The 20,204-nt window shown below is 42.5% G+C and overlaps 1 protein-coding gene across 7 annotated transcripts; it reads left to right on the top strand.

Moving 5' to 3' along the window:
* Positions 1-7: 7 nt before the first annotated feature.
* Positions 8-19,976, top strand: MED8 (mediator complex subunit 8). 7 transcript variants are annotated; one of them, XR_013171011.1, is made up of 9 exons: positions 8-115; positions 1,354-1,472; positions 2,171-2,315; positions 3,773-3,913; positions 4,760-4,841; positions 5,196-5,444; positions 6,299-6,359; positions 17,280-17,433; positions 18,469-18,636. XR_013171011.1 is itself a non-coding variant. In XM_077149985.1 (9 exons), exons 1-8 carry the CDS (start codon positions 35-37, stop codon positions 8,982-8,984), a joined length of 960 nt encoding a protein of 319 aa, XP_077006100.1. In that variant the 5' UTR covers positions 8-34; the 3' UTR covers positions 8,985-8,997; positions 18,469-19,976. The 7 variants fall into 7 exon arrangements, 6 of the variants coding, with proteins under 6 accessions (XP_077006100.1, XP_077006099.1, XP_077006103.1 ...); XM_077149985.1 differs by lacking the exon at positions 17,280-17,433 and adding an exon at positions 8,888-8,997 and having other exon boundaries at positions 2,171-2,332; positions 3,805-3,913; positions 18,469-19,976; XM_077149984.1 differs by lacking the exon at positions 17,280-17,433 and adding an exon at positions 8,888-8,997 and having other exon boundaries at positions 18,469-18,633.
* Positions 19,977-20,204: the final 228 nt, after the last annotated feature.

Consider the following 20,204-nt stretch of genomic DNA (forward strand, 5'->3'; position numbering starts at 1 on the left):
GGGAGGGCTGAGTCCCAAGTTTCCTGATTGGTGAATGAAGCCCTTCCAGAGAGGCTCGCGGAGTTGGAAACCGGAAGAAGAAGTCGGTGCAGCCGCTACTGCCATCGCCATGCAGGTGAGAACTAGGTTGGTCCTGTTGACAGCCGGCGAACTTCGGTTACTGTAACCGAAAATGGGCTGGCTGAGGAGAGAGTGTGGAGTTCGCTGTGTGAGGCGGGGGCAGGGTCGGTTGCTGATGAGTAAGGGAACGCGGCATGGGGGACCAGGCAGACCACTAAGATAAGTGGGCGGTGCAGATGAGAGATGGGGTGGGGCCCGGCTGATAGGAGAGAGACTGCTGCTAAATTCAGAGGGAGGAGATAGCACTGACTTGTTTGGGTGTAGGAATGAATTAATTTGTAATGAAGAGTCAGAGATGCAGTCCAGAGAAGACTTCTCAAGAAATGGTGTGTTGACGCAGACCCTAGCCTAGGTTGAAATGGAGGCTGTTCTCTGTAAAGAAAACTGGAGAAAAGCCCGAGGGGGAAAGGAATTGTGGGGAAGCCAAGCCATTTATAACCGAGGCCGTGGCATCAATCCAGCATCAAGGCTCTTGTCAGGCATATTAGCGGGTTTGCAGGACGGTTTTGCATTATTTTTCCTAGGCGGTTGATTGTTAAGGGTGAAGAAATGGAGTAAAATAGGATGCCACAGATGGAAAGAAAACGCTTCGCAGACCCCAAGCGTTTAAAATTGCTCATCTAGTGCTTAGAAGCTGGTCATTTGTGGAGTTTCATTAGTCATTTAGTTTCTTGCACCTGGTAGTCTTTTAGTAAATGTTTTTAGGTTGAGTGAGCTTATGAAAGAAGCATAGGGATGCTGGCATATAAATAAACAAAATGAATGTAAATTGATTCAGCAAGAAGGAGTTTGAAAGCAAATAAAGAACTGTGTTGGAGGTGAAGCTTATGGGCAGGGCTGCTGTTCAGAGAATGCATCAAGTGTAGGCAGATTTCCCAGGGATGTGGTCAGTGTTAAGAACAGCTTACAAGGCAGATTGTTGGTTAAAGGAAGTTGATGTACATGTGTACAGAAGGCAATGAGTCCCACGGAGAATAGAGTACCTATTACGTAGGAAAACCAGGCATGGATTAGGAGGTGATGAGAGAAAGGAATCAGATGGTAGGAGGATTTGTGGTAAGGTGAATAGGTTGAAAGTTCTAAGGGTTGATGGCATCTGTAACCAAAATACCAAAGACAGAAAACAACCTGGCTCATCTCTGTTACCTCACCAGGTATTGTCATGTCTTCATCTGTGTATGTTGACATAGTACATCAATCTGGGTAGCCAGCTTTTTTTTTTTATTAATGCAGAGGGAAGAGAAACAACTTGAGGCATCATTAGATGCACTGCTGAGTCAAGCAGCTGATCTGAAGAACTCACTGGGGAGTTTCATTTATAAGTTGGAGAACGAGTATGACCGGCTGACCTGGTAAGAGTTGCCAAGGTAGGCTGGGGAGGGCTGTTTAGTAAGTGTGGAACTGGGCCTTCTGACAGGTAGGTCAACTCTGATGCTGTAATCATTTATCAGTTTGGAAACATCTTTTGATTTGTGAAGAGCTGGGTTTCCCAACATTTAACATTTGGAGTTTGGTTTAGGGCCTCAGTGGCAAGGAAATAAAGAGATGTCCTGTTTCCCAACCCAGGTTCTTGCTAGGTTTTGATTCTTACCCTCTATCTTTTCTGATTAGGAGCTTCTCTCTCAGCCTGTCCACTTTAGCTCTATTCATGCTGGACCCGTTGCCACAAACTGTGGCTGGGTCTTTTAGGTCCAGTCTTCTCTGGAAGTGTGGATCCTGTTCCAGGCTGAAAAAGCAGCTTTTACCAAGTTTCTGAGTTTTTAGCGATAGTAGTGAAGTTGTCGTTTCTATTTTGCCACTGTTCCTCAGCCCATTCATACAATGAACTGTCTTTTACCTACATCTTTGTCAGAAATTGAAACTGTGTCCCTCTTTCCTACATCCCTGTGAGCCAGTCTGGCTACTGCCCAAAATCAGTCATAGGGCCGTGAGTCTCTTTGGGATGAGCCTGGATATTCCTAGTCTGAATAGGGGCTACTTAGAGGCTACTTTACTGGAAACTACCTGAGGGAAGGAGGGGAACTTTCTAATACTTTCTTACTACCCCCAGGCCTTCTGTCCTGGACAGTTTTGCCTTGCTCTCTGGACAGTTGAACACTCTAAACAAGGTCTTAAAGCATGAAAAAACACCACTGTTCCGTAACCAGGTCATCATCCCTCTGTTGTTGTCCCCAGACCGAGATGAAGATCTTATGGTAAGAGGAGGAGAAAGGTACACTTTCGAAATTAAGTTCTTGATTGAGAGCCATGAACATAATTGTTGAATAGTTATAGAAGTTCTGAATATGGAATAAAGAGTGGCAATAAAAAGTGTGGGCTGGAGATGACTCCCAGGGATGAGTTCAACCCTGTACCATGGGATCAACAATTCCATCCTGACCAAAAGGGGGAAAGAAGTGTAACTAATAAAGTATCAGTGGCTGGGAGAGTTCAAATAGAGTTGAGAGGCTACTCTGAAGGTTGCTCTTACACAGGCTTCAGTTAGACATTGCTACCTATCATAACTTGCCAAACCCCAACCAAACCATTCCAGCCAATCTTAAAGAACACTTAGGGCAAAATATAAGATCCTACAAAGATTCCGTGCACTAGGGTAACTTTCCAGAAAACTACAACCTCCGGATGGGTCCCTGGACCAGATAACTCCTGAAACCTAGAAGGCCCAGCCTGGCCAGAACATCAGCTAGTTCCATCACCCTACTCCATATTACTGACAGCCCCTTCTAGCATGAAAGATTTAGCATGACCGTAGCCAATACCCTTAATGTGTAGGATAGAAAGATCAAAGGTGATGGTGGAGTAATACAGAGAAGGTAGGGTTTAACGTACAGAAATGATTGCTGAATCATTAAATTGATATTGTTTTAGTCTCCAGTATCTTATAGCAGCTAGAAGTAAAAACCTAAAATTGTAGAATTGTAACCTATATCAAACTCTGAGATCTGTTCTACAACTAATTGTTGTTCTATGCTTTGAAATTTATTGCTTTTTTGTATATATACTATTTTTTTGCAAAAAAGAAAAAAAAGTTGATTGTGATAATAAAAAGTATTTATTCCTTCTAGCCTCCTATATTCTGAAGTGGGTAGAAGGAAAAATCTGAGAGAATGGTATGGTAGCCTATGACAAACTCTGGGATCTGTCCTATAACTACATGTTGAAGAGTACTTTGAAAATTATTGCTTTTTTCTTTCTTTGCTTTGTATATATGTTATATTATACAATAAAAAAGTTAAAAAGCAAAAAAAAAAAAAAAAAAGTGAGGGCTACATTATGGAAGTCTTACTTTTTGTCCTGGGGCTCAGGGAGTCACTCCTAGATAGTGCTGTAATAACCTGAGCCCTGTATCACCAAGTAAAGATCTTTCTTCTCCATTACTTATCTCAAGTAAAAAGTCTCTTCTTTTGTGACTTGCCTATTTTAATCTTTGATTAAAGTGTGGTATGGAGAGATCATTTAATTTTCCCCTATGTCTGATAGAAATAGGGGTGTCAGGAGATAGAAATGAGGGATGGAATGGAGGGAACAGTGTCCTGGGAAGTTATATATTGTTTTCCCTGAAAGTATACTTCTGCCTATGAAAGGGACTGTACACAGAACCAAATCAAATCTTATTGTAATGTGTAGTAGGATCATAAACTCTGTGTTGTAGCGGCAAACTGAAGGACGAGTACCTGTTTTCAGCCATGAAGTGGTCCCTGATCATCTGAGAACCAAACCTGACCCTGAGGTTGAAGAGCAGGAGAAGCAACTGACAACAGATGCTGCCCGCATTGGTGCTGATGCAGCTCAGGTTGGACTGAGTCACTGCCCTTAGTCCCCCCTTGTTTCAGTTTGCTAATGCTGCCGGAAAGCCATATACCAGAAATAGAGCAGCTTTTGTAAAGAGAATTTATTAAGTTACAAGTTTACAGTTCTAAGACCATTAAAAAGTCCGCACAAAGATACCTTGACTCTGAAGATAATCCTTTGTCTGTCACAGGGGAAGGCATGTGGTTGAGGTCCTAGTTCCTGGTTCCATTGCTTTTAGCTTCTCATTCAAATGGCTTTCTCTTTAAGTGTTTGTGGGTCCTCACTTAGCTGCTCTGGGGTGAATTCTGGATTTCATCTCTTAGCTTCCCTTCACTCTGTCCAGGTTCTGGCTTGCTTGGCATCTCATGAAAAGGTACATGGTGACATCTGCTGGGCTCTGGTTTCTGTCAGCTCTCTTGGCTCCTGGCATCTCTTAGGGCTTCTGCATTTCCAGACATCTGCATCTACACTTTCTCCTAAATGTTTCCTTGTGTCTGCTCTTTAAGAACTCTGGTAAACTAATCAAGACCTGGAGTCACAAGTCCATATAATCAAAAGGTCACACCCATAGTTGGGTGTGTCACATCTCCATGGAAACAACCTAATCAAGAGGTCCTACTCTAATATTGAATCAGGATTAGAAGAACAAGGCTTTTCTGGGCACATAACTGTTTCAAACCAGCACACCCTATTACCCTGAGTCCTATCATGAGGCATCATCTTTCCTCTCTAGTAGGGATGGGCAACTGGTTACACCTAATTTGCCCCTATAAGAGCCTAAAGTAGAAAACTCCCTGTAATCATTTCCTACTTGCCCTAATCTCTGCACAAATTGTGTGTGTTACAGAAACAGATCCAGAGCTTGAATAAAATGTGCTCAAACCTTCTGGATAAAATCAGCAAAGAGGAACGAGAATCAGAGAGTGGAGGTATGTAAGGATTGGTGGCAAAATGGAGAAGGAAAGAGAAAGAGGGATAAGGTCTCTGAAGTAGGAATAGTGAAAGTTAGAACACAAGAATGAATTGCATAGGAAAGGGTTTGTTTCCCTTCTGTCAGCCTTTCCCATTTAAGGTCAGCTCTGGAGCAGGTGGAAGAAGTGGGCAAAATAGGAAGGGAGAATTCTGAAATAGGTTTGAGGGTTCTCTCTCTTTGCCTCTGGGCTGCCAGGGAGTTCAGATACTGCTGAAGTCAGAATTCCAAGCCCTGAACTCATTCTAGCTACTGGGTTCATTCCCGGGCCAGAGGATACCACAGAGTCCCACTTGATTGTCTTTTTCTCCAGGTCTCCGGCAGAATAAGCAGACCTTTAACCCTGCAGACACCAATGCCTTGGTGGCAGCTGTTGCCTTTGGGAAGGGGCTCTCAAATTGGAGACCTTCAGGCAGCAGTGGTCCTGGCCAGCCTGGCCAGCCAGGAGCTGGGACAATCCTTGCAGGAGCTTCCGGATTGCAGCCGGTGCAGATGGCAGGAGCTCCAAGCCAGCAGCAGCCAATGCTCAGTGGGGTGCAAATAGCCCAAACAAGTCAACCAGGTAAAGTGGCAGGGATTGAAATACAGCCGACCTGCAACTGGGAAGTGGGATAAGCTGGCTCATCTGAACCTCTAGTATCTATCCTCAGACCTGGAGATTTTCCCTTTTTCTTACTGGACTGTGACCCAGAAAACAAGTTTTAGGGGTGAAAACTTCATTTGGAGACTAGTAGTCACCAGAAAGAAAAATTTCAAGTAACAGAAACTGCTTTCACTCTCCCCTCCTTGTCTCAGATCTCTGTCTCAGCTAGCCTTCTGTCCTGTTTATTCTGAATATTAAGTGTGCCATCATTGTCTTTTCTTAGATATAAAAACCATTGGTCAAGTCTTAATTAGGCCCATTTGGTTGGACTTGAAGCAGGCAAATTTACCCATCCTACATGTGTCTTTCTCTTTGTATCCTCTTTCTCCTGCTTGTGTGCTCCTGCCTTTTCTTGTCACTTCTTGTAATTATGAGAACAGCCTGGAGTTCAGATGCAATCAGCCAGAAGAGGTATTTTTTTCCAACCTGTCTAGAAAAAAAACCAAGTCAAAGAGAATATAGTACTCTTTTACCTGTGACATTAAATGGATGTCACACAGGTTTTACCATCTCTTCCAAGGGTAGATTAGCAGGACACTATGCTAAGTATGTCTCGACTATATCCCCATCCTACCCCCTTCCTCTTAGATACCTTTAGAGAGAGATAAGGTGAGGAACTACACCTCTGTTCACTAAGATCCATGTAATTCAGGGTCAGATGACACAGAGGTTCTAAGATGGTGGAGGAGGTGATGAAAGGGAACCTGGAGACCACATTTCTGATTTATTGTGAAAATCCTACTTGCTTCATGTGTTTGTCTTGTTCCTTTTAGGGAAAATGCCAAGTGGAATAAAAACTAACATCAAGTCAGCTTCAATGCATCCCTACCAGCGGTGAGTGTGGCTGGCAACCTCCACCCTCAGGGCTCTTTGCAGAGCTGGTCAGTGAAATTACCTTTGCCCAAGATTGACCTAGATGGGTACAATAAAAGAACGTGGGCTTTCAGCAGCAGACAAATCCAACCTCCACCACTGTGTGGAGCTGTGTGGCCTTGGGCGCATGAGCCAATTTTCCTGAGCTTGTTTTCTATGAAGTGGGGGTGATAATCCCTCCCTCGTAGAGCTGTTGCAAGGATTAAAATGAGAAAATGAATGTAAAACACTTATCACAGTATATGAAATAATGGACATCAATAAATGGTAGTTTTTGCAGCCATTTCTCCTCACTGCCCTCTATAATCTTTGATTCAGAACTTACACTAATCTCATACTGGTCCATGTCAGTGGTGAGCTGATGAACACAAAATCCTGGACCCTCTCAGTTTTCCTTGAAAACCTGTCCTTATTTTGAGTAGTCAGAAACTGTGGTAGTTTCTGTATCTTTTAGAGGCACACTGCAAGACCTTCCTACAGTTCTATCTTGCCCATCCCTCCAGGCTGCAGTTGATGAGGCTTCTGAGCTGGGACAATTTGTCTACCTGCAGTTCTGAATGAGGCTTGGGCCTTCTCCACTGAATGTCCTCTGAAAAGGCAATTCACGTCTTACCTGGGAAATAGTCACAGTGTCCTCTATTCTTTACCCCATCCTGTATACATGAAGGAAGATGTCAAAGGACCAGTTAGGTGGGAGCTACCTCAAAAAGTACGTCTACTAGGCAGGACTGTGGGAAAAAGAGTCATGTTCTTAGCACATGAAAAAGCCCCTTCTTCATCTGGACTCCTAGTTCTTATTTTGATGGGAGAAAGGAATTGCAGACTGATCAGGGTTTAATTGTCCTTATAACAGTGTCTAGTTCTTGGACTCCATTCCAATGAGCCTATGGCTCAAATAAGACCCAGGTGGATGTTGGAAGGAGGCAGTCACCAGTAACTTTGTCTACTTTTATTAGAATTAAAGAACAAAACAAGTTTGGATATCCAGCAACCTCCATTATGAGAAAGGGTGGGGTTAAGGCAGCTGAAGTGGACAAAAGGATTTTTCTGAATAAAGTTATTTAAATTGATGTTCACTGGCTCAGGAGTTGTCTGACAGCAATTTATGAGAGCACTAAATTGGAATCAGAGACTATTTTAAGAGTGCTCCAAGGCAATTCTAATTTGTCTTCCATAAAAAAGTTTTCTTAGCTTTAATTAGCTTTGCTCTGAAAGTCCTGAGACTTCCCTCCTCATACCTTCCAGCTGCCTTTTTTTTTTTTTTTTTTTTTTTGCTTTCTAGCAGGCACTGGGAATTGAACCTGGGTCTCCGGCATGGCAGGCAAGAGCTCTGCCTGCTGGGTCACCATGGCCCACCCCCAGCTCCTGTTTTTTAATCTAGTCTCCTGCCACACAGGTATTTCGCTCATATTTATTCAATGCCAGGCAGAATGCTGCCAGGCTGTGGTAGCAAAGGACTGGAAAAATGGCCACAAGATGTCACATCTGTTCCGGGTCACATCTATTCCTGATCAAGACGAGGCATGATATCCCCAAAGCTCACTGACTGCTACATATAGCTGCATAGGGAATCCTGTCCTCAGCTCTGAGTCAATGCCAGACCTTACCACCACTTAGCACTGCCGTGCTGCTCTGTCAGCCCACTCAGGTGTTCTTTATCTTTTTACTTTTTCACTTTCTAGGGGATATGTCAAAGCTAACTATTTTATTGGATAGGGTTCAAGCAGTGCTCTTCCTTGGTGGGGGAAGGGGTGTGCATGGTCTGGAAATTGAATCTGGGTCTCCTGCATGGAAGGTGAGCATTCTACCACTGAACCACCAAAACAGTGCTTATCTGAAACCCCTGGAGCATCTTTTGGTGACTGCTGTCCTTTACTCCAAAAAAGGTTCCCTTTATTAAATAGCACCAATCCCAAGTTTCTTTATTGTCCCAGACTAATGAGGACTTCTTTTCCACCATAGTATTTGAAATGGATTCCTTGTCCTCCAAGAATGGAATGTCTTCCTGACCCAACAAGAACATCTGTAGGGTCTCACCTATAGCTTGTGCCGTTAAGCAAACACTCCTTACTCTGGAGGCACTCACACCTGTATATTCCTCACTCTGGAAGTACATGCTCTCATTCCCACCTACCCTCTCAAAAAAATAGTCCTCGGGGGTGTCCAAAGCTCTGTTGTATCTCCCATTTGGGGGCCCATACAACCCAGTAAACACCTCAGTGAAGGGTATGTTTCTCCTACCCCTAATACTCGTTCATCTGTACTCTGTCCATTCAATATCAGGATGGCTTTCCCTCAGAATATATCTGGAATTTCCTTTGAAGAAGAGGACGTGACCTGCTTGCTTGCTCAAAATTAAGATTTGCAAAAGGTGGCTCTCTCACCTACTCTGGTAATCCTCAATTTCTGACTGTCCTGTTTTGCTGGGGATTGTTCTTTTCCCTACTCTTGAGACTTCTGGGGAAAGATATGAACCCATTGTCTCTCAGGTTTGTGTCTAGGATGGAGAAAGGATCGGCATCTGTGGAAACGTCAAGATGTTGCCATAGTCCAAAGTTCATCCTGCTGAAGATGGAAGCTTACTGAACTATGAATCAGTGTCAGTATTAACACCCGTTGCCTAAGACCTCTCCCTCTCCGGTTCTGCCTTGAGGCTGGGATTTAGTCATAACTGAAGCCTCCTTTTGCTTATTACCCCAGTCACCCCATTCTTTGGTGTCTATTGCTGCCCTCCCTATTTGGCTCACCTCATTTAATTCTATACTTTTTTTGGAAACAGCCAAGATAGGTTATAGTCAAGTGCTCCTTCCAACTTGAGTCCTGAAGACTGAGCTAGAGGGGATATGTTGCCCAACTGCTTGTCCTACTGCTGAAGGGAAGAAGCTGAATTTTGTGGGAATGCCCCAGTGCCATACTAGTCTCTTTTCCCACCCCCGTCCCACCTCCCTCAAGCAACTGAAAACAACCTCTCCCTTTGTCTGAGCTTGTTGTAGAGAATAATCCTCTTTATGGACAATGCATTCTCTGTCCCCTGTGGACATAGGAGCCATGTGAGCTGATCCCAGCACCAGGCAGGACGGAGGTTGAATCCTTCCAAATGCCCACCCTGGGTCAACTCCTGATTACTATCCAGATAAACTACTAATGGGTATGCATTTTCTTCCATCTGCTCTGCATTTGGGGAATATTTTATTGATGTGTAGCATTGAGCCCAGAGTAGGGCCAAGGGCTGTGATCCCTTTTCTGTTCAGTTCTTTGGGTTTCTAGTATCAACCTGCTGGAGTGGCTCTTGCCTGAAGGTGTTGGATGCAGAGTTCGGTGCCCTGCAAAAGGCCTTTCTGATGAGAACAAAAGGCAAACTCCAACACATCTGACAGAACCATGGCTCCCTGTCATTTCAACGTGTTTCATCCCAAAGGACAGATTTCCTCTTTTCTTCCCTTTAACTTCTATTTATTTTTGCCCCTGAAATCCTGCATGCCATTGTGGCAGATCCTGGGTCCCTATTTTGGCCTCTTGATAAGTTCACATGCTCTCAGGATGTCAGCTACCTTTTGGATATGGCTGCCTCCCCAAGTGCATGATGGATTAGGCACCTGACTTCCCTTTGCCTCCATTTTCTCATTTGGGTGATCTTCATGGTCATTTTGAACTCTAAAGTCTAGCAGTGTTTCTCAATCTCCCATTTGTCCCAGTTATTTTTTTGTTTTCCTCCCCGTGGAACCATTCCTAAGAGTCCCTCTCTAATAATTACAACTTAACATCATTCTAAACCACTACCCTGAAATTGTTTTCTAGCTTTACATAGTTCTGTAGTGAAAACTCATCAAAGAGGTGGTCACTTAGCTCAGAGATACATGTATTACATGTCAGAACTCACCTCCCACTGACAGGATTCCTCTCTCCCCCTTACAAGATATTTGTACCAGAACTCCTCCAATAGGCGGTAAATTATAGTTTGTTGATATATTAATCACCTTTGTTTTCCCTCCACTGAATCAAATCTAAAGGGCCTTGGGCTGTTTCCCTTCCTACTTTCCCTCTGCCGTTTCATTGGCATTCCCTTGCTCTCATTCTAATTTCCCTAGCTTGTGGGTCATTTAGATTCTTCATATTCACTTATTCCTTCACTTCCCCACAGGTAGGGGAATTTCACTAAGTATGTTCTCTGGGCTGCTCCCATTTTCATGACCTGGTTAGTCTCCTTTTAGTCTCTCTCTCGTGTTAAAAATCCTGTTGACCCTGCATCCATACCTACCATCATATCCTAACCTTACTCACTCACAGCCTTGCTCTTGAAATAAAAAAACCCACAGTCGCTATCTCTTCTTACCTCCCATTCACTCTTCAGCACCTGTACTTGGACTTCTATCTCCACCATTCTTCTGAAGCTCTATCAGGCATCACTGTTGAACTAATGACTGGTACATCCAGAGAAGTCTTTGCAGTCCTCATATTTGATCTCTCCACAGCTGTAAGGATGCTGACTCTTTCCCTGATGTTCCTCTCTACATCCTCCCCACTTTGGCTTCTGTGACGTGTGTTCTTTTTGTTCTGCCTCTCTGACCATTCTTCTCTGCAATGTTTGGGCGTCTACGCTTCTCTCTGCTCCTTGAATGTTGTTATTCCCTTCTAGGACTTCATTCTTAACTCTCTTTTCGTTTTCTGCATGTATTCTCTGTGACCATGTTTATGTTCATAACTCAAACAAGATTTTATTTTCAATCCTGACCTCTTCCCTCAGCTGCAGATCTGCATATCAAATTGCCGATTGGGTTTCTCTACCCATGTGATTCACAGATACCTCAGTTCTGAACATCCAAATCCAGTTATAACTTCCTTCCAAACCTATCACTCCTCTAGTTTTCCTTGGCATGACCTATGCAATAAATATGGACGCCATCCTAAACTTTCCCATCCTCAAACCCACTAGCCATCCCGCTGTCCTGCAGCTTAGGCCCTGGGCTTTTCTTACCAAAATTATTGTTCAGATTCCCTGTCTCCAGTCTTACCTGTTCCAACTTGTCTTCTACATGCCTGCCATTTAGATCCTTGTATACTGTAAATCTGATCATGTCATTCACCTGATTATAATTCATTTGGCAGTTTCCTTTCCAATCTTCTCAAACTGAGGCCCACACACCTAGCAGATTGGTAAGGGTAAAGTGCCAGAAACACTGAAAGTCACAGGATAAAAATCCTGGAGTGTCCATTTTACTTGAGGATAAGCAATGTAAAACAAAGATTGTAGAGTTAGTGTGCATTATGAAGAGAAAATACACATCAAAGAATTTCCTACTTGTAACAATTTCCTTCAGATTAAACCATCAGATTCCCTGGGGTTATTTACTTTTTTTTTCCCCCCATTATATTTACTTCATTGAGGATGGGCCATGGTGGCTCAGCAGGCAGAGTTCTCACCTGCCATGCAGAGACCCGGATTTGTTTCCCGGAGACTGCCCATGCAGAATAAACAAAATAAATATATTTACTTCATTGAAAAAGTTTTAAAACAGCTCAAATTTCTTGGAAAGGCAAGTAAAGCTGTGTGTTCTAGTTTCAACCTTTTTCTCCTATCTGAACTTCTGTATTGTCTCACTCACACTGATTCTCAAGCCATACAAACTGCTTAAAGTTTCCTGAATGATTCAGGCTGTTTTAAACCATTCCTTTATCCCTGCTATTTTTTGTGGAACACTTTCTGCCATTTTTCTGTATGTTGAATACCTAATCATCTTTCAGAATTTAGCTCACAAGTCACCCACTGTGAAGCTTTCCAACAAGCCAGGCTGTCTGCAACTCAATACCAGTCCTCAGGTGGGGTCAGTTATCTCCTCTTTTATGCTCCACGTTTTAGTTGGTACACCCTTATTCTAGTTCCTACTGTACTTTATTGTCCCCCAAGCTCAAGCCCCCTGAACTGTCGGAATTTGAGTCACAGTTCTTCCACCTGAATGCTGTGTGATCTTTGGCAAGATAATGTGTGTGTGTGTGTGGCATCCTACAGTATCTGAACTATAAATAATAGCTGCTACTATTATTATTTATTTGACTTTGGAGAGGTAGTTCAACGTAGCAATTGGGTTAAAAGAGTAGGTTCTTGTGACAGACTGACTGAGTTCAAACCCAGTCAGTCGAAGTGTGCCACTTCAAGTATGTGCTCTTGGGCAAGTTAATTTACCTCAGTGCCTCAGTTTCCTTATCCCTGGGAATGATGATAATAGTGCCTACTTTGTAGGGTTGCTATATGGGTTAAATGGGTTGATACATATAAACTGCTTAAAATAGTGCCTGGCAATAACAGAAGTCCAATAAATACTTGCTATCCCCAGGGTAGAATCTAGAATATCTATGCTCAAGTAATCTTGCCTGAATAAATGACTGACTAATCCCTCTGGAGAACATAACCTCTTTCTCCCTCTGTAGCTTCTTTGTGCTCATGTCATAGTGCTTGGCTTCAGGAGATATCCTTTGTGTACGTTTCATCCCCTACTGTATCTCTTCAGCACCAAATGCAGAGCAGGCACTCAGACATTTTAAAATTGAATTGATTGGGGGTGCAAGGGCAGTTCAGTGATAGAATTCATGCCTGCCATGCAGGAGACCCAGTTCCATGTAGTTCCACCAAAAAACAAACAAGCAAACAAACAAACAAAAATTCAACAAATGGTGCTGCAACAATGGGCTCCTCACATGGAAAAATAATGAAATGTGACCCTTCCATACAGTACACACACGCACACGCGCACACACACAAAACTGGATTGATTGATGTGATGAATCAATTTTGAATGTAGTTTTTCTGAATTATTTTTTCCCATTTTTCACTTATATTCTTCCGGTAAGCGTCAGTATAATCTCAAATTGCATCATTTTGACTTGAAACCAAATGACAAGTTGCCTTCCCCTCACCTGAATTGTTCTTTTTTATCCATTGTAAACTGTATCTCTTCCCCATCCAAACCAGCCCTTCGCTACTCATAGATTTCTCTCCATGCATTTGTGATCAGTTTTATCCTTGTTTGTAGGTGCTTTTTAGGTCTAGGCTCAGGTCTTCAAGAGTGGCTCCTTAGTCCCATGCTTGCCTTTCCTCCCTCCACATCTCAAGGCCTGAAGGCCTTGTTTTGTTATGATATACTCTACCATCTTGCCACTTTGCTGTTAGTACTCACAGCTGTAGCCATCAGGAACTACAGGTGGGTGCTGTCTCATACCTCCATGGCTTACACATGGTTTGCCCTCTACTTAGACTGTCTGTCCTCCCCTGTTTGAACCCTCCTGTTCTTTTGGTGAACAATCCATCCTTACAATTCAAGAATCTGTTCCTATAAAATCTTTACCACTTCCTTCCCTGTTCACTTGACCGTTCTTTAACTGTACGTCTCCTATACCCTGTACACACCTCCATTACACTACCTATAATTCCTTTTGCAATTTATTTATTTACATGTCTCTTTCCCCAGCGAGGACCCGAGGGCCAGGTCTCCATTGCAGACCTTGTGTAGTGCTTGGCAGAGGTATATCCACTAAATGGGTATTGAATGAAATGAAACCGTTTTCATATTCCTTAGTCCACAACACTCTTCCTTCATCTTAAGCAAATGACTCCAAGTGTTCTCAGCTCCTTCTCCATCTTTTTTCCTCAGTCCTCATCACCGGACTCAGCAGCATTTGGTATGTGAACACCTGAGCCCAGTCCCCAACTGAACTGACCTCCCTTGATTTCTTGGTGTTTCTCTTTCTGTCTCTTACTTGTTGTCATCCCCTATGCCTCTTCCTCCTCCACATCACTAGATATTGGTGTTTCCCAAAAGAGCTGGAATCAAATTGCTGACCTTCAAATTCTAACCTGGACACATATCCGTTATGTGACCCTCTCACACAAGCGAATTGTTACTTCACTTCCAAGAATTTCAGTTTCCACCTATGTAAAAAGGAATTATGGCACCAGCCTCAAAGGGAACCTTAATCTCCACATATTTAAAATTAAACTTAAATCTTTCAGTAGTTCTTAATTTTCTACAGGATAAAGTCCAGGCTTCTTAGAAGGCATACAAAATCCTTCAGGCACATAGTCAACAGTCAAGTGGTAACTACTCTTCTTTACTCCTAGCATCTCGTTTTTATTTCACAGTATATTAAACTCTTGATTACAACACACAAACCAGCTTAAACAAAAGTTAGAAAGGAAACCCAATTGTTTTGTGGGTGGAAAGTTGGAAGGCAATTAGTTTTAGGTGTGGCTCAGCAATTCAGATGTCTGGGCTTTGTTTCTACATTTTTTTTTCACTCTCCATCATTATAGCTCATCTCCCGGAAGAACTCTGATTCATTCAGTGGTGTTAGAGCTTGGTTTGGAGAGATGGGGAAAACACCATGAAAAACAGACTAGTGAAGAGAGAATTCCTTAAAGGAAATGAAAGCAAGGAGATTGGAAAGTGTCTTGAGTTCAACCAAAACTAGAGCCAATATAGTCCACTTTGTGTCATTTCACCTCTATGTAGATAATCCTCAATTTTTTTTCCCCAAGCAAAGTCCTTTCTCCTGAACTTAGAGTACTGTGTTTTAGACTGCCTGCCAAGTGTACCATCTGACCTTCAAACTCAGGTTGTCCCAAACTGCATCTATTTTCTCCATCCTGCTCCATCCTGAGTTATCTGGCTTGACAACCTTGCTGTCAATTCTAGGTCTTTTCTCTCTTCTCCCCCCTATCCTTTCTTCTCACTTCCATGACCATACGTCAGGCCTTCATTGTGTCACACCTGTGCCTCTAAACTCTTCTCTCAGTTGATCTCCCCCCTCCTTATGCTTTCCTCTATTACTATTTCCAGGTTTATCTTTTTTAAAGCATGGTGGAAATCATATCTACCCCCTTATTCAGTGACACTTCAATAAAAACTAAACTCTTCATTCTATCCAAACTCTCACGATTTGGGGTCAACCTATTTTTTAACTTTCTATTGTATGAATTCCTTTCATTCACCATGTCCTTTAACCAAACTGAATTACTTCAAATTCCCTGTGCTTATCCTGTGTGTTCCTCCATCCAACCCTTTGCCCATATTTTTTCCTCAGCCTGAAATGCCTGTGTCTTTTCTATCTGACTTGTGTAGTGTGACTTTGAGTAAATCCTTTAATCTCCCAGACTCCATTTTTTCCATCTTTAAGAAGTGATAATAGAATGCCGACCTTATAGGATTGAACCATTAAGTGCATGTGGAAAGCAACTAGTCCTATACTTGCCAGAGAAAGTGTTGAATAGTAAGCACGTTTTTCTATTTTCCCCTTTTAACTCATCTCACACATCTGCTAATCTCTTTCCTCCATCCTGATAGGCTCCCCTGGTTTGTTCCCTAATCAAAAACCTTTCCTTTTCTCTCTGAAGCTTACAGTGAGCAGCAGCAGAACTCTTCCTGCAGGTTCTCTCACACCCTTCTCCCCCTTCCTGGAGAACGTTTGCATGCAGTCATTCCCTTTTCCAAGCCAGATGTTTTACGGCCCCAATTCCTTCAGCCAATGTCCCAGACTGCTTAGGAAGAGGGAACCAGCTGGCTGAGGCACAGAAACATGCAGAATAATTAACTGCATTTCACACTCATCTTTGCTCCCCTGGCCTCACAGGCTCAAACTTCCGCTTAACTCTTCTGCCTGGGCACTGTGTCAGAAATGCCTTTTGTCCTTTTCAGGCACACCTGCCCCTCACCCTCAACCCTCAGTTTCTATTGTTCCCCCGCTTCTACTTTTCTTCCTATTCAGCCTTGGTGTCAAGCACTGACGTTGAATCCTCTTCCCTCCAAGGTCTTCCGCTTAGCTTCCCTGCAGATCCCATAGGATCCCATCTCTACTCTCCTGCCTCCCAGCTACTGAGGTCCGCAGGAGAGCCTCACAGACTTCTAACTGTGATACTACTCTTCATGGTCTCCCTCCAAGAAGGGCCTTCCTCTCTGCCCACCAAACCTTCCTAGCATACCCTCATGAGCTGCTCCAGACCTTAGCCCTTCCCTAAAACTACTTATCCTACCACAGCCCCTCATTCTTAAGATAGCTTCACCTTTTAAGAAAAGAAGAAAAATAGATTCCTTTAGGTGAAAACTCAGTTTCCTCCCAATTCTTTATCAAATTTACCTCTTCAGTACATTTCAGTCTATGAGATGTTCTTGTTAGCCAAAGGCTAACCCCTCTGTGCGTATTTCCTCCTGCTCTCTGGATTGTCCCTTCTCTTATACGCCTTTAACCTCTCCTCCATCATCTCTTTCCACACAATATATAAATATACTCAAACCTCTTTCCATTAAAAACAACCATTGCATCAATTAGAGAAAAGAATGAAGCCCATCTGTTGGGACTAAGGTAAATCAGAATACAGGGCAAAGGATGATATTGTCTGTATAAGACTAAAAGCAGGTTTGTCTTAAAACTAAATTTTCTGTAACACACAATTAAATCAAACTGCCTGGATAGCTCATTTAAACAACCCAAACACATGAAGCCTAAATGAAATGAGGGCTTGTAATTCTGTATTATTCAGAATACATCCCAGGGTATGTTGGGCAGATAATTAAAAAGTATTGGCCAAGTCCCTTGAGGAACTGGAGAAAAAATATGAAACTTACCTACCTGGGAAACCCCTGATACTGTTTCAAAGATTAGGGACTCCCAAGTTAATAGGCCAAGCCATTGATCTTGAGGCTTGCCCTTGTGAAACTTGTTTCTGTAGTGGAGAAGCTAAGCTTAATTATAATTATGTTTAAGAGTTGCTTCCAGAAACCATTTTTCACTGCTCAGATGTGGCCTCTCTCTCTCAGCCCAATTCTGCAAGTAAAATCATTACCCTCCCACCTATGTGAGACATGACATTCAAGGGTGAATCTCCCTGATTAGGTGGGACATGACTCCCAGGGATGAGCCTGGCCCTGTCACCGTGGAATTGACAGTGACTTCCTGACAAATGGAGGATTCAGTAACTGAGAGAGTTCAAACAGAGTCAAGAGGCTAATCTGGAAGCTACTCCAACTCAAGCTCCAGCTAGATAATGGTAATTGCCATGGTTTGCCAAATCCCAACCAACATCATTCCCATTAACCCTAAGGAACACATAGGGCTCTATCTGAGATTCTGCAAAAAGTCTTATGCACTAAGTTTACTTTCTAGGAACCTATAACCTCCTGAAGCCCTGAAACCCAGAGATACCTACCTCTCCAAGAACATCAACTAATTCCATCCCCCATCTTATTATTGTTGATACCCTTTTTCAATGTGAAGAAGTTAAAATGGCAGAGCCCAAATATCCCTAAAGATAGGGAGAAGGATCAAAGGAGAAGGAGAAATTATAACAGAGAAGATAGGATTTAACAAATGACTTTGACTGCTAAGTCATTACATTGATATTTCTTTTAGCTTCCAGTGTCTTGGAGCAGCTAGAAGGGAGAACCTGAAATTGTGGAACTGTAACCCATACCAAATTTTGAAACCTATCTTATAACTACTTATTAAAATGTACTTTGAAATTTATTGTTTTTTTTTTGTATGTATGTTATTTCAGAATTTAAAAAGTTAAAAAAAATCAGTTGGGAAAAAAGAAACACAGCCATTAGAATCAATGGGGAGGCATTGATAGTTTAAAACAGGTGATTCTAGTGTGCAGCCAGAGCTGAGAAATAAAGATAAAATAAATCCTAACTTATCATCATGGCATACAAGGCTCTTTGTAAAGTGACTCCTACCATCTATTTCCTGCCCATTCTCGTATGTCCTCTGAGTTGGAGCCAATCAAACTACTTAGATTCCCTCAACCTACTATGTGCTCTTATTTTCATACCTTCATTACATACTCATCCCTACATCTGGAATGTTTTCCCCTGCCTTCTATAAAGGGTCCTTTATAGAACTCCTTAGGGGTTTAATATTCAACTTATGTATAATTTCTATTAAGCCTTCCAAGAACTATTCCCACCCAAAGCTTGGGTTAAGGGGTCCCCCTCAGTGCTTCACAACATTGGGCTTATCTCTAAGGGAACACTTAATACACTTTACTATAATTGTTTATTTATATGTCTGTCTTCTCTTCTAGACTGTGAGTATTTTGCAGGAACCCCCGGGCTATGGAGATGCTATTTGGTAGGACTTGAGGCTAGGTGGTGTAACTCAAATATTTGAAGACACTTTGTCCTGGGACCAGGTAAGAACTTGTGCAAAGGAAATTTTTGAGCATGTTCATTCATGTAGTCAATCAACGTTTATTGAGAGCTTACTGTGACAAGTTTACCTATATGGCCCAGATGAATAAATGAATAATTGAAGTTTCCTGTCAGTGCAATGTTTGGCTTCCTGAACAGTTTTGTCATCTATAGTAGTCTCCTCTTTGTATCTCTGAAGGACTCTCGTGATTGACACTGAATCTGAAGCCTCTCAGTGGTGCTCTTCAGAACAGTGTTTTGCACCCAGTAAGCGTTTAGGAAATATTTGTTAAATAAACCTTCTTGACATATTGGGTTACTTCCCCACCATCTATCAAATTATGAAACAAAAACAGTATTAAGCATTTTACATGCTTTATCTCTTAATATTCATGATAATCCTATGAGGTAGGTACTGTTGTTCCTATTTTATAGAGGTTCAACAGGTTACATAGGGTCACACAGGTACTAATTTGGGGCTCTGACTCCAAAGCCACTAGAATACAATAACCTGGAACATATTAGACTTTTGATAAATATTTATTGACTCAATGCTGCCATCCCTAGGGACATGGAAAGGGCTTTTTGATTTTTGTCCTCTCCATGTGACTCTGGATTCCTAAAAGTACCTGGATCTCTCTCTCCCCTCTCTCACATTGTCCCACTCACTTTAACATTCACACGACAAGCATTTATGGAAGATTACTTGAGTGCCAGGCAATAGGTCAGGTGCTAACTACCAAATTGACTAAAACATGGCCCCTGCTGAGAAGAGGTATAGTCTGGAGATATAGATAAGCAGATCATTGCATTCCAGTGAGATTGTGGAAACAGGAGAAAGAAGTGACTAACTGCCTGGGAAAGTTGATTGCACCTTGTGATGAGCTAGGGGCAAGGCTTGGGGTTGGGGGTTATGAAAGATGCTGACATCCTTGGCAAACAGTTAAGGCAAAGGGTGTGTCCCAAGAGGGTGGCACAGAATGAGGTGGGATGTTGGGGCCCAGATCAGGGAGGGCTTCAGTGTAAAATGCTAAGAAGTTTGAGCTTTTTGAATAATTGATTTTTTTCCTCCATTTCCTTTCAAGGGCAGGTACTTATGGGCTGGATCATAGCTATACTTTGGCTCTAAACTCTTACCTAAGCTCCAGTATTAAACTTCCACATAGTTACATTTCCACCCACTATTTACAAACATATCATTTGTCCCAAGCCACCACCTCTTCTGAATTCCCATTTTCTGTCCTTGTTTACACCTTTTAGTCCTATAAGCAGTTATTGAATCACAGTATGCAAAACACTGTCCTGGGTGCTATTGGAAATACAGAGTTCATTTCACTAAAACCTAGGCTCTGTTCTCAATAGTGGAGTCTAGTTGGTAAGTGTGTGTGTGAGTGGTGGGGAGGGCAAAAGGCGGGAGCTCAGGAAGGCAGATATATAACTATATATACTTAGGTTTGTGTATGTGTGTGTGTGTATAAATATATATTTCAGCCAACTTGAGGAATCTCCACGTTGTCTGCCTCCTCCAATCCCATCAGTTTCTAAACCTTGGGTCAGGCTAGCTCTCACCTGCTACCCCTTCAATTCCTTCATAACTCTGGCTGCCAGAGTCAAGTGATTTAGTTGGACT

The sequence above is a fragment of the Tamandua tetradactyla genome, chromosome 2 (genome assembly GCF_023851605.1).
Source record: "Tamandua tetradactyla isolate mTamTet1 chromosome 2, mTamTet1.pri, whole genome shotgun sequence".
Classification (NCBI taxonomy): Eukaryota; Metazoa; Chordata; class Mammalia; order Pilosa; family Myrmecophagidae; genus Tamandua; species Tamandua tetradactyla.